Source organism: Hirundo rustica, chromosome 29, assembly GCF_015227805.2.
Source record: "Hirundo rustica isolate bHirRus1 chromosome 29, bHirRus1.pri.v3, whole genome shotgun sequence".
In the NCBI taxonomy this organism is placed as follows: domain Eukaryota; kingdom Metazoa; phylum Chordata; class Aves; order Passeriformes; family Hirundinidae; genus Hirundo; species Hirundo rustica.
The window spans coordinates 753,297-775,969 of NC_053478.1; the positions used below are offsets into that span (position 1 = coordinate 753,297).

The 22,673-nt window shown below is 66.2% G+C and overlaps 5 protein-coding genes across 8 annotated transcripts; 3 read left to right on the plus strand and 2 right to left on the minus strand.

The window, feature by feature from the left end:
• Positions 1 to 624: 624 nt before the first annotated feature.
• Positions 625 to 3,690, plus strand: EFNA1 (ephrin A1). 2 transcript variants are annotated; one of them, XM_040088268.2, is made up of 5 exons: positions 625 to 737; positions 1,982 to 2,277; positions 2,369 to 2,434; positions 2,698 to 2,748; positions 3,069 to 3,690. In XM_040088268.2, the coding sequence occupies exons 1-5, from the start codon at positions 637 to 639 to the stop codon at positions 3,185 to 3,187; spliced, it is 633 nt and encodes a 210-aa protein (XP_039944202.1). In that variant the 5' UTR covers positions 625 to 636; the 3' UTR covers positions 3,188 to 3,690. The 2 variants fall into 2 exon arrangements, with proteins under 2 accessions (XP_039944202.1, XP_039944203.1); XM_040088269.2 differs by lacking the exon at positions 2,698 to 2,748.
• Positions 3,691 to 4,877: 1,187 nt separating this feature from the next.
• Positions 4,878 to 7,384, plus strand: SLC50A1 (solute carrier family 50 member 1). 2 transcript variants are annotated; one of them, XM_040088264.1, is made up of 6 exons: positions 4,878 to 4,969; positions 5,743 to 5,820; positions 5,922 to 6,045; positions 6,119 to 6,277; positions 6,343 to 6,462; positions 6,971 to 7,384. In XM_040088264.1, the coding sequence occupies exons 1-6, from the start codon at positions 4,911 to 4,913 to the stop codon at positions 7,070 to 7,072; spliced, it is 642 nt and encodes a 213-aa protein (XP_039944198.1). In that variant the 5' UTR covers positions 4,878 to 4,910; the 3' UTR covers positions 7,073 to 7,384. The 2 variants fall into 2 exon arrangements, with proteins under 2 accessions (XP_039944198.1, XP_039944201.1); XM_040088267.2 differs by having other exon boundaries at positions 4,951 to 4,969; positions 5,636 to 5,820.
• A 2,359-nt stretch (positions 7,385 to 9,743) lies between these two features.
• On the minus strand, positions 9,744 to 10,350 carry DPM3 (dolichyl-phosphate mannosyltransferase subunit 3, regulatory). The gene is made up of 2 exons (XM_040088169.2): positions 10,300 to 10,350; positions 9,744 to 10,046 (listed from the first exon to the last, which is right to left on the minus strand). Exon 2 carries the CDS (start codon positions 10,038 to 10,040, stop codon positions 9,762 to 9,764), a length of 279 nt encoding a protein of 92 aa, XP_039944103.1. The 5' UTR covers positions 10,041 to 10,046; positions 10,300 to 10,350; the 3' UTR covers positions 9,744 to 9,761.
• A 665-nt stretch (positions 10,351 to 11,015) lies between these two features.
• KRTCAP2 (keratinocyte associated protein 2) lies at positions 11,016 to 12,889 on the minus strand. Its single transcript, XM_040088168.1, has 5 exons — positions 12,798 to 12,889; positions 12,176 to 12,330; positions 11,859 to 11,922; positions 11,566 to 11,632; positions 11,016 to 11,220 (listed from the first exon to the last, which is right to left on the minus strand). Exons 1-5 carry the CDS (start codon positions 12,799 to 12,801, stop codon positions 11,100 to 11,102), a joined length of 411 nt encoding a protein of 136 aa, XP_039944102.1. The 5' UTR covers positions 12,802 to 12,889; the 3' UTR covers positions 11,016 to 11,099.
• A 514-nt stretch (positions 12,890 to 13,403) lies between these two features.
• On the plus strand, positions 13,404 to 21,100 carry TRIM46 (tripartite motif containing 46). 2 transcript variants are annotated; one of them, XM_040088131.2, is made up of 10 exons: positions 13,404 to 13,529; positions 15,287 to 15,542; positions 16,023 to 16,366; positions 16,838 to 16,981; positions 17,103 to 17,198; positions 17,318 to 17,571; positions 17,650 to 17,771; positions 19,663 to 19,962; positions 20,051 to 20,348; positions 20,460 to 21,100. In XM_040088131.2, exons 1-10 carry the CDS (start codon positions 13,467 to 13,469, stop codon positions 20,833 to 20,835), a joined length of 2,253 nt encoding a protein of 750 aa, XP_039944065.1. In that variant the 5' UTR covers positions 13,404 to 13,466; the 3' UTR covers positions 20,836 to 21,100. The 2 variants fall into 2 exon arrangements, with proteins under 2 accessions (XP_039944065.1, XP_058279757.1); XM_058423774.1 differs by lacking the exon at positions 20,051 to 20,348 and having other exon boundaries at positions 20,460 to 20,790.
• Positions 21,101 to 22,673: the final 1,573 nt, after the last annotated feature.

Genomic DNA, 22,673 nt, shown 5'->3' on the forward strand with positions numbered 1-22,673 from the left:
TGTTCCCTCCTGGGTCTCCGAGGTCGCTCTGTGGGGATCAGCCCGGGCTGCGCTCCAGTGAAGGTGACCCCAGGCAGGACCATGGGTGGTGGGTGCTGCCCCCCAGGCCGTGCCGGTGTGTGTGTGGAGTCCCTGCCTGCTGTGGGTCTCTTGTGGGGGTGCCCCTGCTCTGTGTCCCGTCTGGGGGATGGGGTGTGTGTGTCTGTGGGGTGGACCCGGAGCGCGGGGCGAGTGTGTGGTGCTGTGAGGGGAGTGTGTGCCCTCACCCGGTGCCGCTCCCGGTAGGGGAGGGAAGGTTTGTGTCCCCCGGCCCGCTCTCGGTGTCGGGGGGAGGATGTGTTTGTGTCCCGGCTAGCGCCGGTCTCGGCAGGGAAGGGTTCGCGTTCCCCTGCCTGGTGCCGGTTCGGGTGTCCGGGAGTGCGTGTCCCCACCGGTGCCGGTCTGGGTGCGGGGGGCGATTCGCGCCCCCCAGTCGATACCGGTGGGGGGTGTGTCGTGTGTGTGTTTCGCTCCCCCGCCTCGTCCCGTGTGTTGTTGTGCGAGCGCGGGGCGGTGGCGGGGGCGGAGCGGTGGTGTGGCCGTACTTAAGCGGGGGCGGGCGAGGGGCCGCCCGTGGAGCGCAGCACCCGGGGAGCGATGGGGCGGCCGGGGGTGCCCCTGGCCCTGCTGGGGCTCGGGCTGTGCTGGGCGGCGCTGGCCGAGCGGCACACGGTGTTCTGGAACAGCTCCAACCCCCGGTGAGTGACCCCCCCGCCTCCCACCGCGACCTCCCCACCCCACCCCCCCCCCCCAGCAAACACGCACCGAGCCCGGTACCGGCAGCCCCGAGGGCGCGGGCGGCGCCGCTGCGCTCCCCGGCGGCCTTTGTGCGGGCGGGCGGCGGGACGAGGCGGCGGGGCCGTGCGGGGCCGTGCGGGGGGCGGCGGGGCCGGTCCAGGTGCGCCCGGGGGGGGCCTTTCCGTTCCCAGGGCCGTGCGAAGGGGCCGCTTCCTTCCCGCGGGGGGGGGCGCGGCGCCAGCCCCGGCGCCGGCCCCGGGGACCGTGTTGACAAACACGGGGAAGGATGTGCGGGGGGGTAGACCTGGATCGAGGCCCCCCGCTCACCGGCAGCCCGGGCTGAGGGGTGACCCCATCTCAAACAACAGCCCCACGGGCTCTAGGGGTGTCCCCCCCCGGCCCCGCCCGGAGCCGTGGCTCCCCCTGGTTGTAGAGGTGACTCCCCCAGGGCACGACCTCTCTCAGGCTCTAGGACTGTCCCCCTTGGCTTTCGGGGGGCCCCTCTCACTCTCCAGACCCCCAAGCTGTGGGGCTGCCCCACACTTAGGCAGATGTGGAGATGTGGGGCTTCCCCTCCTTCCCTGGGCTGAGTCACTCCCTCCCCAGGTTGTGGGGGTTCTCCCTTCCCCAGGCCGTGTCCCCCACGAGTGTAGGACTCCCCCAGGTCGTGGGGCTGTGTCCCCTGTGTGCCCCCACAGGATTTGGGGAGCAGGGGGTGCCCCCGTGGGTGGATGTGCCCTCTCGAGGCCGCCACAGCCGCCGAGGTGGGGACCCCGTGGAGTCCCCCAGCGTGCCCCCCCCGGGTGGGGTGTGGGGCGCAGCTGGAGCCGGGCTGGCTGCCCCACGGCGAGAGCCGCGACGCCTCCTGCTCCGGCAGCGCTGGGCCGGGCAGGGTGCGGGCAGGGTGCGCGTCCCAGCGGGTCCCCTCCCTGCTCCCCGGCTCTTGGGAAGCGCTGGGAAGTGGGGTGCGCTCACCACTCACTGCTGGGGGGCCAAGCCGGAGGGAGAGTGAAGGGGGGGGGGCTGCACTTTCAAAGCTATTCCAGGCGCTGCAAGACTCAGCACAGGGAAGGGTGGACCCAAGGGTGCCCCCACTCAGCGCTGCCGTGGGCAGGGTGCTGGCCCCCCTGGGTGTGGGAGATTTGGGGGTGCAAGTGAGGCCCCTAACCCAGGGCTGACCCCCCTGCCCGCGCTCCTGCCACAGGTTTCTGTGGAGTGACTACACGGTGGAGGTTCGTCTCAATGACTACCTGGACATTATCTGCCCCCACTACGAGGAGGGCAGCGTGGACCCCCGCGCCATGGAGCGCTACACCCTCTACCTGGTGGAGCTCGAGGAGTACCAGGCCTGCAAGCCCCGCTCCAAGGAGCAGATCCGCTGGGAATGCGACAAGCCCAGCGCCCTGCACGGCCCCGAGAAGTTCTCAGAGAAGTTCCAGCGCTTCACTCCCTTCACGCTGGGCAAGGAGTTCAGGGAGGGGCACAGCTACTACTACATCTGTGAGTGCTGGGGGGGGCTCTGAGGTGCTGCAGGGAATCGCCATCGGGCTCTCCCCATCCCTGTCTAACTTGCCTCTCTCTCCCTTCACAGCCAAGCCCATCCACCACCACAGCGAAGCCTGCCTGAAGCTGAAGGTGACGGTGACAGGCAAAGGCAGTGAGTATCGCCACCCCCTCAGGGCCCCCCCCGCGTCCCCTCCTTCCCGCTCGCGGCGCCGGTGCCCAGCGTGGCCTTGGCCGCGCTGAGTCACGGCCTGGCCGTGGCCCCCGGCCAGCCCGGGGTGTGGGCACGCGCGGCTTGGCCGGGAAGGTGTTGGGGGCGGGGGCGGGGGGGCACAGCCCACGGTGGAACAGGATTTTGGGAAGGTTGGGGTGCTGTCCTTCCCTGGCGTGACCCCCCCCTCCCCGTTTGCTCCGCAGCTCTGGCACCGCCTGCCCCGGCCTCGACACAGAAGGGGAGGATCCAGGCAGGTGTGTTGGGGGCTGTGGGTTGGGGCTGAGCCGACTTCCCTTCCAGGGAGACAGGGTGTTCTTGGGGGCACCAGGCAGAGCCCGATTACCTTCTGGGGGGGATTGACGTGGGGGGCACTGGCCTGAATGTAGCCACCCTCACAGGGGTTTGCTGGGTCACTGGGCTAAGCTCACCTGCCCCTCCTGGGGGGCTCTGGAGCTGGCTGAGGTACCAAGACTGGTGGCAACCCTCTGCAGGGGTGCTGTGCTGCTGGTTTGGGGTACGGCTTTGTCTTCTGAGGTTGCCTGTTGCTGATTGCTCCTCTCTTTCTCCCCCACAGACGATGCAGCTGCACACGTGCTGAGGAGCGTGGGGCAGAACTCGGCCATGCGCAGCAGCAGCCGCCCCTTCACCTTCGTCAGCCTCCTCCTGCCCCTCTTGGTGCTGCAGGGGCTCTGAGCTGCGCCGCCTGCCCAGACCCACCGAGGCTGCGGCCACTGGGGACCCCCGTGGGCCCCGCACTCTGCCCCAGGTGCCCTGCCCTGCGCACGTCTGGGCGAAGAAAGGAATTGTCAGTATTATGGGGCTGGAGGGCCCAAAGCCATTGGAGCAGCTGGAGCCTTCAGGCTTCCCTGGCCGGTCCTGGCAGCCAGAAGCCGAGCAGGAGCCTGGAGCTGGAGGGGCTGAAGTGCCCTAGACTGGAGAGGGGCAGGGGGCTGGCACCCCTGTCCCACAGCTGAGCTCACCCACCACCCTCGGGGCTTTCCCGGTGGTGGGCTCGAACTGGAATGTGTCCTGCAGGCGAGGACATGGGGGTGGCCAGGTGACACCAGTGCAGGGGGCCTCTTACCCCCAGCGTCAGCGGTGAGCGAGCACAGACAGACTGGAGATGCCCCGCAGCCAGGGGAGCGGGGTTGTAAAGAAACATCCCACTCCTCGCTGTGCTGCACCCATACCCTACCCTTCATCCTCTGGTCCTTCCCCATCCCTCCCCTCCGCTGGATGCCGGAGGGACCCCCCAGCACCCCCTTTGTACAGCTTTCTAACACGGGACTTTTTATACCATTGTCAGGAATAAATAACCAAAACCATGCTGAGCTCCTGAGACCTCCCCCACCCTCCTGGGCCAGGCTCTCCTGGCCCCTGTGGGGGGTTGGGCTGGTTAATTAATTAATTGGCTGGTGTTTGCACGGGGCTGTTAAGTGCCAAAGTGCCACAGTGGCTGGCACTGTCCCCGGCTTTATCTGGTGACACAAAGGCCTCCCATGAGGGTGGGAACCCCAGCCCCTGCACTGGAGAGAGCTTCCAGGTGGGGGGTAACAGCTCCTGGGACAAACCCTGCTGGAGTGGGACAGACCCCATGGGATGGGACAAATCCCACCGGTGATGAGGAGGGGTCTGAGCCAGAGCCCCCGGGGCTGGGCAGGGGATGCAGCCTGTCTGCACCCCAGGGATGTGGGACCCCTGAGGTGTGAGGTGCTGTGGGTGCAGGGATCACAGGAATTTGAGGCCCCTGGAAGTGGGACCCCCAGGGAGCGAGGGGCCTGCAGAGGTGCGATATTGGGGCACTGGGGTCACAGGAATGCATTAACACCCGAGTGCAGGGGGATCCTAGAGATGGAGGATCATGGAGAGGCGGGATCTTGGGGTCACAGGGATGTGTGAGGGCACCGTGGGACAGCAGAGTCACCGGGACTTGAAACCTGTGGAAACACGGATCTCAGGGGCGCAGGACCCTGGGGAATTACTGTCACAAGGATGTGTGACTCCTGGAGGCGGCAGGCATGGGGTCACAGGGGCGTGTGACCTCCGGGCTGTGGGGTTGCCAGGACGGGGGACCCCCAAACCTGTAGGGGGGCACTCAATACACGAGACCTAAGGGATGCTTCCCCCCGCCAAACCGGGCCCGGTGCCCTCCCCTTGGCCGCCTGTGTGCCCGCGTGGCGGTGCCGCCGCCGGATCGCCGCCGCCGCCGGATCGCCGCCGCCGCCGGATCGCCGCCGGATCGCCGCCGCGGCCGGATCCCCGCCGGATCACCGCCGCAGCCGGATCGCCGCCGCAGCCGGATCGCCGCCGCCCGTCCCCGCCCGGTGCGCGGCCGATCCCTCACCGGTAGTGCGTCCCGCCCCGCCGCGCCCCGCCCCGCCGCGCTCCCGCCGCTGCCCCGGTGTCCGGCACGGTCATGTCGGTGCTCGCCGGCGTCTGCCTGGCCGCCACCCTCGCCATGTTCGCCACCGGCCTGTGAGCGATCGGCGGCGGCCCCGGGCGGGGGCGGGAGCGATGGGGAACGGGGCCGGCTCGGGGCTGCACCGAGGGCCGGGGGCGTTGGGGTGTAACGGGGGCCGGATTTGGGGTGCAGGGGAGGGGGGATTTGAGGGTGCAGTGGGGGGTGAGGGTGCAATCAGGACACCAGGGCAGGTTTGGGGGTGCAGTGTGGGGCCTGGTGAGAGGGTTGGAGGGGCAACAGAGGCGTTTTGGGGGCCTGCAGTGGAGGCCATGGAGGGGCATTTGGGAGTAAAATAGGGAAGCCATCAGGGCCAGTTTGGGGGTGCAGTGGGGACCAAAAGGGTGCAGTGGGGTGGGCATCAGGCTCCATTTGGGGGTGCAGTGGGGAAGACATCCGGCCCAGTTTGGGGGTGCAGTGGGGAGGGCACCAGGCCCAGTTTGGGGGTGCAGTGGGGAAGACATCAGGCCCAGTTTGGGGGTGCAGTGGGGACCAAAGGGATCCAGCAGGGAGGACACCAGGCCCAGTTTGGGGGTGCAGTGGAGAGGGCACCAGGCCCAGGTTGCGGGTGCAGTGGGGAGGGCACCAGGCCCAGTTTGGGGGTGCAGTGGGCCATGGATGGCAGGTGCAAAGGGATTAGGGGTGCACTGGGGATGGTGCTGAGTCCCATTTGTGGGGTGCAGGGGGAGGAGAGTGAAGGGGTGCAGTGCCTGCTGGCTTCAGAGACTGGAGCCCCCTCACCCCAGCACTGCTGGGCACCGAGGAGGCCGCTGCCCTCCGCTCTCCCCAGGTCTGACCTGCGCCAGATGTTGGCGACCAAGAGTGTGGAGAACATCCAGTTCCTGCCCTTCCTCACCACCGATGCCAAGTACAGCGGGGTCGGGCCCCGGGGAGGGGGAGTCACATACATTTGAGAGGCAGGGAGGATCCCCCAGGCTGCAGCCAAGTGCCTGTGCCGTATCCTTGCAGCAACCTGAGCTGGTTGGGCTATGGCTGCCTGAAGGGGGACGGGACAGTGATCACCGTCAACGCCATCGGAGCAGCTCTGCAGACCCTCTACATCCTGGTGTATCTCTACTACAGCCCCGCAAAGGTGGGGCAGGGGCCTGGGGCGATGGGGAGGGTGGGGGACCCTCACCCTGATGTCCCCCTGCTGTCCCTCCCAGCGCCCCGTGCTGCTGCAGATCCTGCTGCTCTTGGCTGTGGTGGTCACTGGCTATGGCTACTTCACCGTCCTGGTTGACACGGGGACACGCCTGGCACACCTGGGGCTCTTCTGCAGCGTCTTCACCATCAGCATGTACCTCTCACCGCTGGCTGACCTGGTGCGTGGGGCTCGGTGGGGCTGGGGCTGGCCAGCCCGGGCCCTGCCTGACATTTGTTCCCGCAGGCCAAGGTTGTCCGGAGCAAGTCGACGCGGTGCCTGTCCTTTCCCCTGACCGTCACCACCCTTGTGGCCTCCAGCAGCTGGACACTCTATGGACTGCAGCTCCATGATCTCTACATCACAGTGGGTTGGGGTGGTGGAATGCCAAGGGGTGCTGTCTTATCCCATCTCATCCCATCCCCATCCCATCCTGTCCCAATCCATCCTACTCCACTGCATTCCACACAGTCCCATCGCCATCCCATCCTACCCTGGCCTGCTTCATCTACATTCTACCCTGCTCCATCCCATCTCATCCCATCCCATCCTGTCCCATCCCATCCCGTCCTGTCCTCCTCCTGCCCTCCTCCTGCCACATCTCACCCCACTCCATCCCCACTCCACTCCACTCCACTCCTATCCTATCCCATTCCTATCCCATTCCTATCCCATTCCACCCCATTCCCTCTCAGCTGAGCACTTGGCTTGGGGCCGGCCCTGTTCAGCACTGCGTGTGTCACCCAGCCAAGGGTAACGAGGCTCAGCATGATGACTATTGATTTTAACTAATTAGCTGGGATGGGGCCAAACAACCTCCCCAGGCACCACAGGGGGAGGCGTACATCCACTCTCCCCCCGTGTCCTCCCGCAGGTCCCCAATGTGCCAGGGATCGTCACCAGCCTCGTGCGGTTCTGGCTCTTCCAGCGGTACAGGCCAGAGCAGGACAAGCCCTACAGCCCCCTGCCTGCCTGAGAGGTGCCCGAAGGAGCACCCCAACTCTGGCCTGGGCTGGCCCCACCGCTGAGCCCCGAGTGCCACCACTGTCCTCTGGGCCACTCGCCATGGGACACCAGGAAGGACCTCCTGCCTCCAGCCCTGCATCCTTCAGCAAAGGCCCCAGAGCTCTCGGCAAAGCCTTTGGGGTGCCATAAGCTCCTCAAATCCCAGGGTGGGAGGACAGTTTTCCATGCCCATGGCCCTGCCTGGCATCGGGATGGGGCTTTCCAGGGGTCCACGTGTCATTTTTGTATGGATTCAAGTGCCTTTTAATAAATCAGAGACTTCCCAGTGCCTGCTTCTTGTACCTCCCTCCTGCTGCTGCTGCTGCTGCAGAGGGTGGTACAGCTCGTGGCCCTACAGCTCCTTTGGGATCTCCTTGTGGCCATCCAGGGGCTACTTGTGGTGGGGGCTCATCCTGACACAGCCTGGGCTCCAGCAAACCCTCACCAGGCATCAGCCCTGGTGTTAGGCTGGGCTGGGGCTACAAGGGAACCCCGGGGAAAACGGCGCTGCTGAGGGTCTGCTCTGAACCCCCCCACCCCGAGCTACGGGAGCCGCCCATCACAGTGGAGGGGTAAAAGTGTGGAACTGACAAGCAGCCACCATCCAGGAACTGGGAATCGATGGGAATCCTTGCTAAACCCCCGTGGATCGAGCGGGCCTGGATCAAGCATCGATCCTACGTCAATTAACCAATTAACAGCGATCTGGAATGAAGATACTGTGCCGGTGCCTCGGTGGAGGGACAGGAGGGGCCAAATCATGCAGCAGACACCGGAGCCTTGCAGAAAGAGACCCCCACCCCATGCAGGACACTCCAGGACCGAGGAGCCTCATCCCACGCTCCGGCCAGATGACGCTGTTGGGATGAAGGATGCGGGGCTGAGGACGCTGGCAGGAGCTGTGCTGTGCCTCTGCTGCTTGTGCACACACAGAGCCTGGAAAAATCCATATAGAGGGACGGAGCTGAGCGTCGTGCCAAGCTCCCAGCGTGCTCTGTCTTGCCCCAGTGGAGCCGGGGCTCCCCGTGCCTGCTCCGGCTGCTCCCGGGACTTGGCCCAGCAGGGAGGAGCCCCCTGCTCCCCCCCGGCAGCGGGAGCAGCTCCCAGCCCGGCCCCAGAGCCTCGGGAAAGGGCAGCTTTCTCCAGACACGCCTCGGCTGCCAACCGGTCGCTCCGGCTGCCCTGTGCCGGGAGCGGCCGTGACGTGGCCCCTCGTGCCAAGCCGGAGGCAGCTCCCGGATGCTTCCATGCAGGGAGGAGCTGCCACCAGGCCGCTGCCACACAGGCTGGGGGTAGCTCCTGATGGCCGTGAGTTGAGGCCCTGGATGGCCCTGAGAAGCCCCTGGATGACCATAAGTATCCCCTTGAAGGCCGTGAGTAGCCACTGGATGGCCATGAGTAGAGGCTCTGGATGGCCATGAGTAACCTGCACAGGGTCACGGGTAGCTCACACAGGACTGTGAGTAGCCCCTAGATGACCACAAGTAGCCCCTGACAGTCCTGAGTGGCTCAAAGGACAGACCGTAGCCCCTGATGGCCATTTGTAACCCCTGGATGGCCACAAGGAGCCCCCTGGTTTGCTTTCAGTAGCCCCTGATGGCCACAAGGAGCCCTGGGATGGTGCCAGATTGCCATGAGTAGTCCTCAGTCATGAGTAGCCCCTGCATGACCCCAAGTAGCCACTGGACAGATATACGTAGCCCCTTTGAATGATCACAAGGAGCCCTTGGTTGGCTCTGAGTAGCCCCTGATGACCCTGAGTAGCCCCCAGAACACTGCTGTCCTTGTGCTGCGGTCCTGACCCCACCATGGCCCCACGTGGCCAAATCCAGGGCAATGTCACCCCCCCAATCACCCGTGTGCCAGCGAGTGCTGGGAGCTTCCCACCCTGCTCCCACCAGCCTTTGCTGCTCAGGAAACAGCTAATTAGCTGCTCCTGCTAATTAACCCGAGTCCTCCCTCCCGCTCCCAACTGCTCCTTTCTGCAGGATACACAGCTGCTAATTAAAATCCCAAAGTCCTTTGGCTGGAGGAGCTGGCGGCTGCCAAGGCAGCAGGTTCCTGCACACGGGGTCAGAGAGCAGAAATGGGGGTCCCCAGGAGCGGGCCCCTCCCCAGACAGAGCCCCCCACCCCTCCCTATTCCCAGTGACGCCCAGCGTGGTGCTGTGGATGGGCAGAGGATTCGGGGGAGCTCCCCTCGAGCTGCTGGGGTTGGGGGGCACCATGCTGCAATTTCAAAGCTGTGTCGCCCACCCCACGCTGCCAGTCCCTCTCCTCCTTCCCAGGAACCCGGCCAAAGGGGACGGGATGAGGCTCCTCCAGCTCCCACCTGTGATCCACATCTGAGCCAGGAATGTGCTTGGGCTCTGGGGCACGGCCCAGTCCCACATCCGACCCCAGAGCCAAGCTCCAGGGAACTCAGCGAGGGCCAGGCAGGGCAGGACCGGGTGTGGGGTTTTCCCTGCAGCCCCTCAAGAGTGGTGAGAGAACTGGGCCCGCACGGTGACCTTGCTCTTCACAAAACCCCTCCCTGCACACCAACATCACACCGCTGAGAGCTGAGCGATTCCCCCGGGTGGCTCTCAGTGCCCACCGCCCCCGCCGTGCCCCGGGCTCACAGAACAGCACGGGCAGCACCGTCCCTGGCCTTTATTGGGCTCACAGGCGCAGCCCCCGCCGCCGCAGGTCGGCCCGCGCCGCCCTGATGTGCTCCTGCAGCTCGGCCGCCGCCTCCTCGCAGTCGTTGAAGGTGGCCAGGCGGTAGCCCACGGTGGCCAGGGAGTAGCAGCCGAAGGCCACCAGCAGGTAGACGGGCAGCGGCAGCAGCGCCTGGCGGAGCGGGGCCGGCGGCTGCAGCCCCGGCGGGGCCAGAGCCAGCGCGGCCCAAGCCGAGCCCAGCACGGCGAGTCCACACAGCCACTGCCCCAGCTTGGTCATGGCGGCCTGAGGGGAGAGCGCGTGTGAGAGGGGGAAAGCGGAGGGGAAAAGGGGAAAACACGGGGAGCGGGGGGACCCATGAGAGGAACAGCGGGGAAATGGGGAGATGGGGCGGGGAGAGCGGCAGAGAAGGAAGGAGGGAAGCACGGAGAGCGGAGCCGGGAGGGACACCGCCCTGCGCCGGGCCCGGTCTCCCCCGGGGTCTCCTCCCGCCGGAACGAATTCCCCCCCAAAGCCCGGGCCCAGCCCCACCCCCAACCTGGCTCGGTCCCGCTCCCGGTGCTGGTCCCGCTCCCTGCCCGGCACCGCGATGACGTAACGGCAGCGCCGCGCGCGAGGGATGCCGGGAACTGTAGTTCCAGGGAGCGGCGGCCGCGGGCTCCCCCTGGGGGCGGGGCACGGCACCGCCGGGACCCCGCCGGGACCCCGGCTCCGGCCCCGCTGCCGGTGCCGCAGGAAGCGCCGGGCTTTGTCGGCCGAGGCCGGGGCCGCAGGAAGCATCTGGTTTCCTCCACGTCCGGCCGGAGGGGTGCCAGGGGCCCGGCGTGGGAGCGAGTCCCGGCCGCCCTCCCACGGCTGCGGGGACTGCGCCGTTCCCACCCCCCCTACCCGGGCAGCCCTGGTGACCCACCCGGGGTCCCGCGGAGGGCACGAATCTGTGATCCCCTGCCAAACCCAGCAGCCTGAGCTGTGCCAGCGCAGCGGTCCAGTAGCAGCCCTCAGCCACTGGGACCCCCGCACACCCCCTGCCCACTCCAGCCTCTGCGGCTCCAGTATGCTCCAATCCTGGCTCCACTGGGATCTTCCTCCCTTGCAGGTTTGGACAGACAAGATGCCAGCAGCAAATCTTCCGCCCTTGGCCACCCTCACCTTCCCTGGGCAACCCAGAATCTACCCCAGGATTGAGAGCCACTTCCAGCCACACCGGCACACAGCAGGGCCAGGAACTGGGAGCTGGCAGAGGGGACAAGAAGCTACAAAGAAATGGCTTTATTGGGCAGGGGGGAGTCCTGGACCAGCCGCAGGGAGGGGGCTGCCCCAGGAAGGGGCAGCAGGACATCAATTTCTCTTCCTGCCCTTGCCGACAGCCTTGGCAGGAGCAGCGACAGGCGCTGTGGACTGGTAGAGAGTGGAGGATATCTTGTTGATGTAGTAGAGACCGACCATGGAGAAGATGAGGCTACGAGGGCAGATGGGAAGAGGCTGCTCAGCTGCTGGGGGCAGGAGCACGCCAGGCTCGCCCCAACAGCTTCCCTGGGATCCCAACGCACTGCCCTTTGTAAACCAACACCTTGCCCCTGGGTCCCAATCCCCTGCCCTTCCTAAACCAACACTTTCCCCTTGAATCCCACTCCCCTGCCCTTCCTAAACACCCTCCCTTAGATCCCGCTGTGCTGCTGTTCCCACCAGCCCCCTGAGGCACCATAGCAGTCCTGGCCCTGCCCAGCCCCCTCCCAGTGTCACCCCGTGATCTCTCGGGGTCCCCTTGGTCGCCCCCCACCCTCCAGGGCAGCTCTGGACGTACCAGGTGGTCACACAGACCCGGTGGATGAGGCCAGAGGCAAACAGGGCCAGCAAGAGGCAGGTGAGGACTGTGGAGAAGCAGGAGACACACGATGCTGCAGGGCTGCCCCCAGTGATGGAGGGGCCATGGCTGCAGCAGCATAATTTCCCTCAGGCCCAGGGAAAGCTCAAGGGAAGCTGCCACGGTTCCAGGGCAGGGCTGGGACCATCCAGTGCCACTGCTGGAGCACCCCCAGCCCTTCCACAGGACACCAATGTGTTCCTGCTCCCCTCCTGGGCTCCCACAACACTTACTCTCCGGGAATATCTTGGCCTGGAAGCCCTTGCCGAAGATGAGGTTCTCCAGGTTGTTGAAGGCCTGGTTGTGGAGTTAAGGGACAGAACGGGATCCTGCTGTCCTCCCGAGCTTGCTCCCATCCTCTCTGCTCCAGCCACACTCCTGTCATCTGCACCTGCTCCTGTTCCGCCATTCCCATCCCGTGCCCTGCTCCCAGCCCCGTCCCTGCCGCCCACCATCCCTCTGGTCCGGTTCCCAGCCCCCTGACACAGCACCCCACTCCCCACCAGCCCCCCTCCCGTCCCCCGGTCCCACTCCCAGTGCCCACGGATGCGGTGAGGGAGCAGACGAAGAGCGCGGAGCCCAGCAGCCCGCCCTGGATGGTGAGCCACTCGGTGGAGGCGAGCTGCCGGCTGTACATCTGCATCCCGGCGAACAGCAGCAGCGACAGCAGCGACGACAGCGCCAGGGATGTGCCCGTGCCTACGGCTGCGTCCCGGGGCCGACTCAGCACCGGGACCAGGCCAGACGCGGAGCCTGTGCTCACCCTGCACCCATGGGTGCCGTGCATCCCGGCCCCCTCGCCGCTCATCCCCGCATTCCCCCGGCCCAGCTGTTCCCCCGCTCCCGTTCACTCCCGCCCCGTGATGTCCGTGACCCCGTTACCTCCCTGCCCTGTTACACCTCCATCCCCCGCTGCTGCCGCTGTCCCCGTGCCCCGGTACCCTTCATTCCCTCCCCTTTCCCGTTACCCCCCGCTATTGCCCCTATCCCCGGTACTCCTCCCGCTTCGGTTATCCCCCTGCCCCGTTACGCCCCTTCCCCCGTTACCGCTCGTTCCCTCGGTATTCCCATTACCACCCCTGTCCCCGTGCCCTCCTTTCTCCCATTCCCCCGTCACGTCCCCTTTGCCCGTTCCCCCCCGGTTCCCCGTTCCCCCCCCGGTTCCCCCATACCCATGGTGCCCCCGATGCCCCCAGCCGCTCCCGCTCCGTTCCCGGTGCCGCCGTTCTGCGCACGCGCACCGCGGCCGCGCGCAGCGGGGACACGGCAGCAGCTCCGGGCTGCGCCACTGCGCCTGCGCGGGCGGCCCCGCCCCTCCCAGCGCGCCCCGCTGTGCGCGCGCCCCCCGGCGGCCGGGAGCGGAACTGCGAACCCGCGCCCCCCTCGGAGCGCCCTCTGGCGGCAGGGACGGGAACAGCGGGGGGACGAGACCGTCCCCGCACCCACCCCCGGCACCGACCCCGGGACCACCCCCGGCACCGACACCGCGACCACCCCCGGCACCGACCCCGGGACCCCCCCCCGGCACCGCCGCCGGTACCGGTGTCATTCTCATGCTGCCCGCAGCCCACCCCAGGCGCAGCTCCTCCAGCGTCGCCCGTCGGGGGATGCCCGAGGGTGCGGCGAGAGCATCCCCGCGCCCACCGCGCCCCCCCCGCACCGGTGCCGCCCCTCCGGTGCCTCCACCTCCCTCCGGTGCCGGCGGGGCGGGCGCCGCCGAGCATGCGCGCCGCCGCCCCCCGCCCTCCCCCCGGCTCCGCCGCTCCCTGCAACACACCGGGGCGATCGCGGCCGCCGCTGCTGCCGCCGCCGTCGCAGGCACGGGCGCGGGGAGCGGAGCCATGGCCGAGGGCGAGGACCTGCAGACCTTCACCTCCATCATGGATGCGCTCGTCCGCATCAGCGTGAGCGGCCGCGGTGGCGGCGGGGGGGCGGGCAGAGGTCCTCCGGGATCGGGTCGCCGTGGCAACGCGGCGGGGACCGGGGGGGAGGGCGATGCCCTTGAGGGGTGGGCGGACCCCGCACCCCGACTCACCGCAGCGACCCCCGGGGAGGGCCGTCATCGGGAGCCCCCCGCACCGAGCCACGGCCGAGCCGGGAGCACCGGGTGCGGAGGGGGCGGCCCCATCCCGGGCCCGATCTTGGTGCCCAGCCCGGTCCTGGCGCTGGTCCCAGTGTCGAGACCAATCCGGGCTCTGCTCTGGCTCCAGCCCCAGTCCCCATCCCCAGTCTCCATCCCAGCCCCCATCCCAGTCCCCATCTCCATCCTGGCCCCCATCTCCCTCTCCATCCCAGTTCCAATCCCAGCACTCATCCCTGTCCCCATCAGGATCAGCCCTGGGCCCCATCCTGGCACTATTCCCAGTGCTGGTCCTCATCCCCATCCCAGCCCTGGGCTCCATCCTGGTGCTGATCCCACTGGTGGCCCCCATTCCGCTGCTATCCTGATACTGGTCTAATCTTGACCCTTCTCTGGGCCCAGCCCCAATCCGATCCCTATACCAGGCCTGAGTCCCATCCAGGTTCTGATTCCAGTGCTGATCCTGATTCTGACCATGCTGCTGGTCCCAAGCCTGATCCTGGCTCTGGTGCTGGTCCTGGTGCCAGCGCTGGCCCCAGTCCTGGTCTTGGTGTGGCCCCAGTTCCCATCCCCAGTCCAGCCCTGAGCTTCATCCTGGTGCTGGCCCTGGTGCCATTCCTCAGACTGATCCCAGGCCTGATCCTGGCCATGATGCTGCTCCCAACCTTGCCCCTGTCCCAGTTCTGGTCCTGACACTGGCCCTGGTCCTGGCTGTGGTTCCAGTGCTGACCCTGATCCTGGCCTTTCTGCTGATCCCAGCCCCATAACTCATCCTAGTGGAAGTCCTGATCCTCATCCTGGTGTTGGTCCTGGTGTTTGTCCTCATCCCATCCCTGGTGCTGGTCCCAGGCCTCATCGTTGCCCTGATGATGGTCCCAGTCCTTGTCTGCATCCCAGCCTGACTCCCAGTACTGGTTCTGATCCTGGTCCTGATGCTGATCCTGGCCCTGGTGTTGATTCCAGGCCCTGATCCTGGTCCTGATGCTGATCCTGGCCCTGGTGTTGGTTCCAGGCCCTGGCTGGTTCCAGCTGTGATCCTGGTGCTGATCCCAGCCCTGATACTGATCCTGCCCAGGTGCTGGTCCTGGACCTACTATTGGTCCAAGGCCCTTATTCCAGCCCTGATGATGATCCCAGCCCTGATGCTGGTCCTGGTGCTGACCTCAGCCCTGATGCTGATCCTGGCCCTGATGCTGATCCTGGGCCTGGCCCAGATCCTGTCCCTGATGCTGATCCTGGCCCTGATGCTGATCTTGGTCTTGGTGCTGATCTCAGCCCTGATGCTGATCCTGTCCCAGATCCTGTCCCTGATGCTGATCCTGGCCCTGGTGCTGATCCTGGTCCTGGTGTTGATCTCAGCCCTGATGCTGATCCTGTCCCTGATCCTGGCCATGATGCTGGTCCTAGCCCAGATCCTGGCCCTGGTGCTGATCTCAGCCCTGGTGCTGATCTCAGCCCTGGTGCTGCTCCTGGCCCTGGTGCTGCTCCTGGCCCTGGTGCCGCTCCTGGCCCTGGTGCCGGTCCCATCTGGTGTCAGCCCTGTCGTGCCGCTGGCGGGTGACGCTCCCGCTCTCTCCGCAGACCAGCATGAAGAACATGGAGCGAGAGCTGGTGTGCCCGGTGTGCAAGGAGATGTACAAGCAGCCGCTGGCCCTGCCCTGTACCCACAACGTGTGCCACGTGTGTGCCAGCGAGGTGCTGCTGCAGCACGGCCACCTGTACTGCGACCCCACCTCCGAGCCCACCTCGCCCGCAGCCACCCCGTCCACCCGCAGCCCCCGCCTGGGCCGCCGGGCTGTCCCCAAACCCGATCGGCTCGACCGCCTCCTCAAGTCAGGTGGGGCTGGAGGGGCTGGCAGAAGGGACAGGGGCAACAAGGGGACGGGGATGGCTGGAGATGACAGGGGTGGCTGAGGAGATGGGGACAGGGATGGCTGGAGGGGTTGGGGACAGCTGGAGGTGACAGAGAGGGCTGGAGGAGAGGGGGATGGATGGCTGGAGAGGGCAGGGATGGGTGGTTGGAAGGGGTGGAAATGGTTGGAGGGGATAAGGACGGCAGAGGGGGCAGGGATGGCTGGAGGGGACAGAGGTGGCTGGAGGGAACGGGGATGGATGGAGGGGAGGGGGATGGCTGGAGAGGATGGCAGCTGGAATAGGAACAACAGAGGGGATGAGGATGGCTGGAGGGGTTGGGAGCAGGGACAACTGGAAGGGATGGAGGTGGGGATGGAGACAGCACCCTGGGCTCCCCCATGGGGGGCTGAGGGACTCTGGGGCTTCATGGCCTGCTGACCCCCTCCCTGCCTCCCTCCCACAGGCTTCGGCACCTACCCGGGGCGCAAGCGGGGTGCCGTGCACCCCCAGACTGTCAGCTTCCCGTGCCCCGCCTGCCAGCGGGACGTGGACCTGGGCGAGCGGGGCCTGGGCAGCCTCTTCCGCAACCTGACGCTGGAGCGGGTGGTGGAGCGGTACCGGCAGACCATCAACATCAGCGCGGCCATCATGTGCCAGTTCTGCAAGCCCCCGCAGCTGGAGGCCACCAAGGGCTGCACGGAGTGCAAGTCCAGCTTCTGCAACGAGTGCTTCAAGCTCTACCACCCCTGGGGCACCCAGAAAGCCCAGCATGAGCCCACGCCCCCCACCCTCACCTTCCGCCCCAAGGTACGGCCTCCTCGTGGGTGCTCCTGCCCTGATGAGGGATTAATCTGAGAGAATCGGGGTTGTTCGGCCTGGAGAAGAGAAGCTGTGGGGTTACCAAGCTGTGGCCTGAAAAGGAACTGGTGGAAGGATGGGGCAAGACTATTTACAAAGAGCATGGAGTGACGGGACAAAGGGCAATGGGTTCAGATTGAAAGAGAGTAAATTTAGGTTAGATATTAGGAAAAACTTCTTATGGTGAGGGTAGCGCAGTACTGGAACTAGTTGCCCACAAAATCTGTGAATGCCACGTCCCAGAAAGCGTTCAAGGCCAACAGGGTCTAGTTGAGGATGTCCCTTTTCAAGTCAGGCAGGTTGGAACAAGATGATCTTCAAGGTCCCTTTCTGACCCCAACCATTCTGTGATTCTAAGATCTGGGGTGCAGGGGTGGGAGGGGGTGCAGAGCTCGGCTGAGCCCCACTGTGCCCGCACAGGGGCTGATGTGCCCGGAGCACAAGGAGGAGGTGACTCACTACTGCAAGACCTGCCAGCGGCTGGTGTGCCAGCTCTGCCGCGTGCGCCGCACCCACACCAGCCACAAGATCACCCCGGTGCTCAGCGCCTACCAGGCGCTCAGGGTAAGGGCTGCTGGGGCCAGGCTGGGGCTCTGTGGGGAATTGGGGGCACCACAGAGCGCCGGTGCAGATGGGGGGTGTGGGGCGGGGGCTGCCAGCACCACGTCTCATCACCTTCCTGCAGGAGAAGCTGACGAAGAGCCTCGCCTACATCCTGAGCAGCCAGGACACGGTGCAGACCCAGATTGCCCAGCTGGAGGAGACAGTGAAGCACACGGAGGTAAGGGCGGAGGGTGCCCATCTGTCCCTGAGCTGTCCCTAGGCGGGAGTGGCACAGCCAGCGCAGTCCCCTCTGGTCCCAGGACGTGCCACACACTGACCCTGCCGTGTGCCCGGCAGGTGAACGGCTCGCAGGCCAAGGAAGAGGTGTCACAGCTGATCCAGGGGCTGTGTGCCATGCTGGAGGAGAAGCGGGCCACGCTGCTGCAGGCCATTGAGGAGTGCCAGCAGGAGCGGCTGGCCAGCCTGCACGGCCAGATCCGGGAGCACCAGGCCATGCTGGAGAACTCGGGCATGGTGGGCTATGCCCAGGAGGTGCTGAAGGAGACTGACCACCCCTGCTTTGTCCAGGCTGCCAAGCAGCTGCACAACAGGTACTGGGCTGCCGGGGGTGTTGGGGCCCTCTGGTGCCTGAGGTGGCACCGTGACATCCCCGCTCTCCTGTGCTGCAGGATCCTCAGGGCCACCGATTCGCTGCAGAGCTTCCGTCCCGCAGCCAACGCCTCCTTCAGCCACTTCCAGCTGGATGTCAGCAGGGAGCTGAAGCTGCTCACTGACCTGGCCTTCATCCGAGGTAAAGGCAGCGGGACCCGGGCACCGGCTGTGCCCCGTGCCAAGGCGCAGCCCCCGCGGGCAGAGCGGGTCCCTGCCCACCTCGGAGCTGCAGCTCAGCCTCGGCTGCCCAGGGCCGCGCTCGGGCAGGCGCTCGCGGATCTGCCAGTGCCCCCCTCCCCGTCAGGGCCAGCCCCCGCCCCAGCAGCCCCCAGAGATATCCCTGCCCTGCCCTGTGCCAGGGCGTCCGGGCCAGGGGCAGGCAGGCAGGGCCGTGGTGCCAGGTGAGGGCAGCAGGAGTGCCGGAGGGTGAGTACGGAGCTGCCCCGCTGCCGGGCAGGCGCTTCCCGCAGGGCAGGAGCCGCGTGGCCCTGCCGGACCCGCTGGCGACACGTTTCAGACCTGCTTCTACCTCTCTTTGTTTATAGGCTGCGGCCGCTGCCGAGGCGTCACCGAAGTAACTGAGGCAAGTCACACCCCTGCCCCAGAGCCGCCCCTCTCTCTCTTCCCATCCCTCCATCCCTCCATCCTGCTCCCGCCCTGGCCCCGCTCCGCCGCCATCCTCCATCCCCGTCCTGCCCGCTGGCGTTGGCAGCCGCTGGCTCTGCCTCCTCCATCTGCCGCCGCTCCCTCTGCCCTCCCACCCCCTCTCGCCCCATTTCCGTCCCACTCCTTGCTCCATTTCCGTCCCCTTCCTTGGCCCATTTCCATCCCCTCTTGCCCTGTTTCCATTCTCTTCCTCTCCCTATTTCTGTCCCCTCTCACCGTGTTTCCATCGCCTTCCTCACTCCATTTTTGTTCCACTCTCACCCCACTTCCGTCCCATTCATCATCCAATTTTCTGCCCCTTCTCATCCCATTTCCGCTCTCCCTTGCCCCATTTCAACCCCATCCTTGTTCGATTTCCACCTTCTTCTCGTCCTGTTTCCATTCCCCTTCTTTCCATTTCCATCCCAGTCTCACCCCATTTCCATCCCATTTCTCACTCCATTTTCTTTCTCTCTTTGCCCCATTTCCACCCCTCTCCTTGTCTGATTTTCCTCCCCCTCTTGTCCCATTTCCATCCCCTTCCTCGCCCCATATCTGTCCCCCCTTCACCCTATTAATATTTACATTCTTCCCCCATTTATCTTGTCTGCACCTCATTTCTGTCCCACTCTCACCCCACTTCCATTCTACTCTCACCCAATTTCCATCTTCTGCCTCACTCCTTTTCCATCCCTCTCCTCGTCCCATTTCTTTTCCCCTTTGCCCCATTCCCATCTGCCTCCTTGCCCCATTTCTGTCCTGTTCACTCCATTTCTGTCCTGCTCACCCCATTTCTGTCCCTTTCTGCACCCTATTCCCACCTTGTCCTTGCCCCATTGTTGCCCCGTTTCCATTCTCCTCCCCTCTGTACTTCCATCCTACCCTCACCCCATTTCTGTCCTCTTCCTCTCCCCATTTCCACCCCTCTCCTTGCCCCATTTCTACCTCCCTCATCCAGTTCCCCTTCTCTTCCTCGCCCCATTCCCATCCTTTCCTCACCCTCCTTCCACCTTCATCTCTCCTTCCCGCCCTGCCTCTGTTCCTGCCAGTACCTTCTACCACCCTCCATCCCCATCTCCTCCTCCTCCTCTTCCACTGCCTCCATTCTCTCTCTCTCTCTCTCTCTCTCTCCTCCCTCCTGACTTGCACTCGGCCTGTCTGGTCCCTGGAGCCCCACAGCAGCAGCTCCTCTGTCTCCCTGACTCTCGCTCTCCTTCGGTGCCGACACACGGTCTCCGCAGTCAGACCCCTCTAGACTCCGCTGGTCGTGCGTCCGTCCGTCCGTCCGTCCGGAATCCCGGAATGCCCCCTCCCTGCGTCCGGCCGCCTCCCCGCCGGCGGGCTGGGGGACGCTGCCTGATGCCCGCCGCTGCCTCTCCCTGCAGCGCCCGAGGCCCCCGTCATCGACACGCAGCGCACCTACACCTACGACCAGATCTTCCTGTGCTGGCGGCTGCCGCAGCACTCGCCGCCCGCCTGGCACTACACCGTGGAGTTCCGCAAGACCGACGCCAAGGCCAAGGGGCTGAAGCTGTGGCAGCGGCGGGAGGAGGTGCGGGGCACCTGCGCCCTCGTCGAGTACCTGGACACCGACAGCGTCTACGTGCTCCGGGTGAAGGGCTACAACAAGGCGGGCTTCGGGGACTACAGCGAGGACATCTACCTGCACACGCCGCCCGCCCCAGGTGAGAGGCGATGGATGGGGGCTCGGATCGAGCCGGGGCGCCCCGCCGTGCTGCTCTGCTCACCTTCCTCCTCCTCTCCTCCCCGCAGTCCTCAACTTCTTCCTGGACAACCGCTGGGGCTTCAACCGGGACCGGCTGGCCATCAGCAAGGACCAGCGCGCGGTGCGCAGCGTCCCCGGCATCCCCATGCTCTTCGCCGCCGAGCGCCTGATGACCAGCTGCCACCTGTCCATCGACCTGGTCATCGGCGATGTGGCCATCACCCAGGGCAAGAGCTACTGGGCCTGCTGCGTGGACCCCAGCTCCTACCTGGTGAAGGTGGGCGTGGGGCTGGAGAGCAAACTGCAGGAGTGGTTCCAGGTGCCGCAGGACGTGGTGAGCCCCAGGTGAGCGGGGCGGCTTCGGGGTTCCTCTGCCTCTTCCTACCTTCGCAGCAGGCACTGGGGTGTGGGGGGATCTCCGGCCTGTCCCGTGGGTCACCCGTGCCCCCTCCACAGGTACGACCCCGACAGCGGCCACGACAGCGGGGCGGAGGACACGACGGTGGAGGCGCCTCCTCCCTACGCCTTCCTCACCATCGGCATGGGCAAGATCCTGCTGTCGCACGGCTCGGCCCTCACGTCCCGCGACCCCAACGGCTGCACCGTGCCCTTGCCCCCGCGCATCGGCATCTGCCTGGACTACGAGCAGGGCAAGGTGAGCTTCTACGACGCCGTCTCCTTCCGCGAGCTCTGGGAGTGCGGCGTGGACTGCTCGGGGCCCGTCTGCCCCGCCTTCTGCTTCATCGGAGGGGGGGCCCTGCACCTCCAGGAGCTGGTGGCCAACAAGCAGGAGCGGAAAGTGACCATCGGGAACTTCGCCAAGCTGGACTGAGCCGTGCCCGCCGTCCCCGGGCGCCGCCGGCTCTGCCCCCCGGGCACCCCTGGGGGGACACGAGTGGCCAGGGAGCAGAGCGTAGCAGAGGCGGCCCCGGCCCCCGCCACCACTGGGGACAAGGCCAGGTGTTTGTTTTGTGGGATGGGGGGGACGGGGACAGCTTTGCCGTCCCCTCCTCACCCTGTCCGCCTGCCCCTAGCTCCAACTCAGCCCGAGGCTGCTCTGGGGCTGTGGGCAGGGCTGGCAGAGGGTCAGCCCTAGAGATGGGTCAGGGAGGGGGACGGGGCTGCACAGGGAGGGGGGTGGAAAGTGACAGTGGGGTGACAGTGGAGGGGAGAGGCTGGGTGCTGGTTGGGGTGGGGGAGGCAGCTGGGGAGGGGGGAGAGGGCGGGGGGAGGCCGGGCTGGAAGGAGGTGTGAAGGTGTTTTGTAAAATGGCTCATTTTTCAACGTGGATCATCTGGCTGCAGCCAGGCACAGCCCCCGGACGCAGCCAGCGTGAGGTTCCCTCCCGTGGGCTGCTGGGCACCTCAGTGCAGCCTGCTCTGCCCTGTCCTTGGGCAGCAACGTGTCTGGCCAGCCCTGCACGTGCTCTGAGGGCCACACTTGGCTCCTGTTACACCACTCGGTGCCCAACCTCACATTGCTGGGCTGGGCTGGGCCTGCAGGGTCTGGATCCGACCCTCCAGGGAGCCCCAGCACTGTGGGGGCTGTGCCAGCAGTCCCACACTGGGATCCTGCCGAGCTGCTGTCATTTCTCCTGGGTTCTGTTACAACAAACGCTGTATTTTCATGGTTTCCTACAATAAACTGCGATGCCAGACTCCTCTGGAGCCTCCCTGCCACGGGGGGCCATGGGGCCAGGCTGTGCATGGGGTCGGGGTGCTGAGGGACATGGGGACACGTGTTGGCTCTGGGGTCACAGGGCTGTGGGGTCACGGGGCTGTGGTGTTGGGCTGACCATGGGGCTGTGAGACCAGGCTGTCCAGAGACACGTCCAGAGATGTGCCCAGGACCGGGGGCCATGGGGCCAAGCTGTCCTTTGTGCTGTGGCTGGCAGGTGCCAAGCCTGCCCAGCCCAGGCAGTGCTGACGTGTCAGGTCCTACCCCTGCTCTGCCCGGCCACGTGGTCGCTGCCACCCTGTCCCAGGGTGTCAGGAGTCTCCTGGACCGGCCATCTCCCCAGAACAAACTCCTGCAGCATGGCTGGGGAGCCCCAAGGGCAGCCAGTCCAGCCAGGGAGGCTGCTGGGTGCTGAGGCATCTTCTCGGGGTGGGTTTTGGAGCTGGACTCCCCACCCAGGTACTCTGCATGGCAGGTGGAGGGGCCACAGGCGGGGCAGGGCCCTGCTGGGTGGGTGCCTGTCCCTGGAGATCCCGGCCCCTAAGTTGGAAGGGGAGGGAGCCACAGGGCTGAGCTCTCTGTGAACAGGCAACTCTCTGCACGGCCCAGCCCTGCAAATCAGGCCCCTGTTCTGATTCCTGGGGCCCTGCCCAGGGCTGGGGAGGGGGCTGAGTGGGGAAACAGCAGTCCCAGGCACACCCCATGCCCTGCCCTAGGCACTCGACCCCATGCCCAGCTGGCAGAACAGATCTGGGGGCGGGGGGTGCCACACTGTGCCAGAGCCCCCCATCAGTGCATCCCCCACAGCAGTCTCAGGGCACCCCTGTGCTCCAGAGACCCCCCCAGCCCCTTGCCTGCACCCCAGCACAGCTCTGACAGCTCCCAGCACATGCCAGGGTTCCCCGGGCACCTGGCACGGCCGTGGGCCCCACCCAGAGCCCACACAGTGCGGCCAAGGCATCCATCAGCTGCCCGCTGCTGGGCTGCTCCTGG

Coding starts and splice junctions, on each gene's coding strand:
- SLC50A1 (XM_040088264.1), top strand. CDS start 4,911: ATGTCGGTGCTCGCCGGCGTCTGCCTGGCCGCCACCCTCGCCATGTTC. Junction 4,970..5,742: donor GCCATGTTCGCCACCGGCCT/GTGAGCGATCGG, acceptor CGCTCTCCCCAG/GTCTGACCTGCGCCAGATGT. Junction 5,821..5,921: donor TTCCTCACCACCGATGCCAA/GTACAGCGGGGT, acceptor GTATCCTTGCAG/CAACCTGAGCTGGTTGGGCT.
- KRTCAP2 (XM_040088168.1), bottom strand. Junction 11,923..12,175: donor TCTTCGTCTGCTCCCTCACC/GCATCCGTGGGC, acceptor CTCCACAACCAG/GCCTTCAACAACCTGGAGAA. Junction 11,221..11,565: donor CGGGTCTGTGTGACCACCTG/GTACGTCCAGAG, acceptor CTGCCCTCGTAG/CCTCATCTTCTCCATGGTCG.
- DPM3 (XM_040088169.2), bottom strand. CDS start 10,040: ATGACCAAGCTGGGGCAGTGGCTGTGTGGACTCGCCGTGCTGGGCTCG.
- TRIM46 (XM_040088131.2), top strand. CDS start 13,467: ATGGCCGAGGGCGAGGACCTGCAGACCTTCACCTCCATCATGGATGCG. Junction 16,367..16,837: donor CCCTCACCTTCCGCCCCAAG/GTACGGCCTCCT, acceptor GTGCCCGCACAG/GGGCTGATGTGCCCGGAGCA. Junction 16,982..17,102: donor GCGCCTACCAGGCGCTCAGG/GTAAGGGCTGCT, acceptor ACCTTCCTGCAG/GAGAAGCTGACGAAGAGCCT.
- EFNA1 (XM_040088268.2), top strand. CDS start 637: ATGGGGCGGCCGGGGGTGCCCCTGGCCCTGCTGGGGCTCGGGCTGTGC. Junction 738..1,981: donor TGGAACAGCTCCAACCCCCG/GTGAGTGACCCC, acceptor CTCCTGCCACAG/GTTTCTGTGGAGTGACTACA. Junction 2,435..2,697: donor GACGGTGACAGGCAAAGGCA/GTGAGTATCGCC, acceptor TTTGCTCCGCAG/CTCTGGCACCGCCTGCCCCG.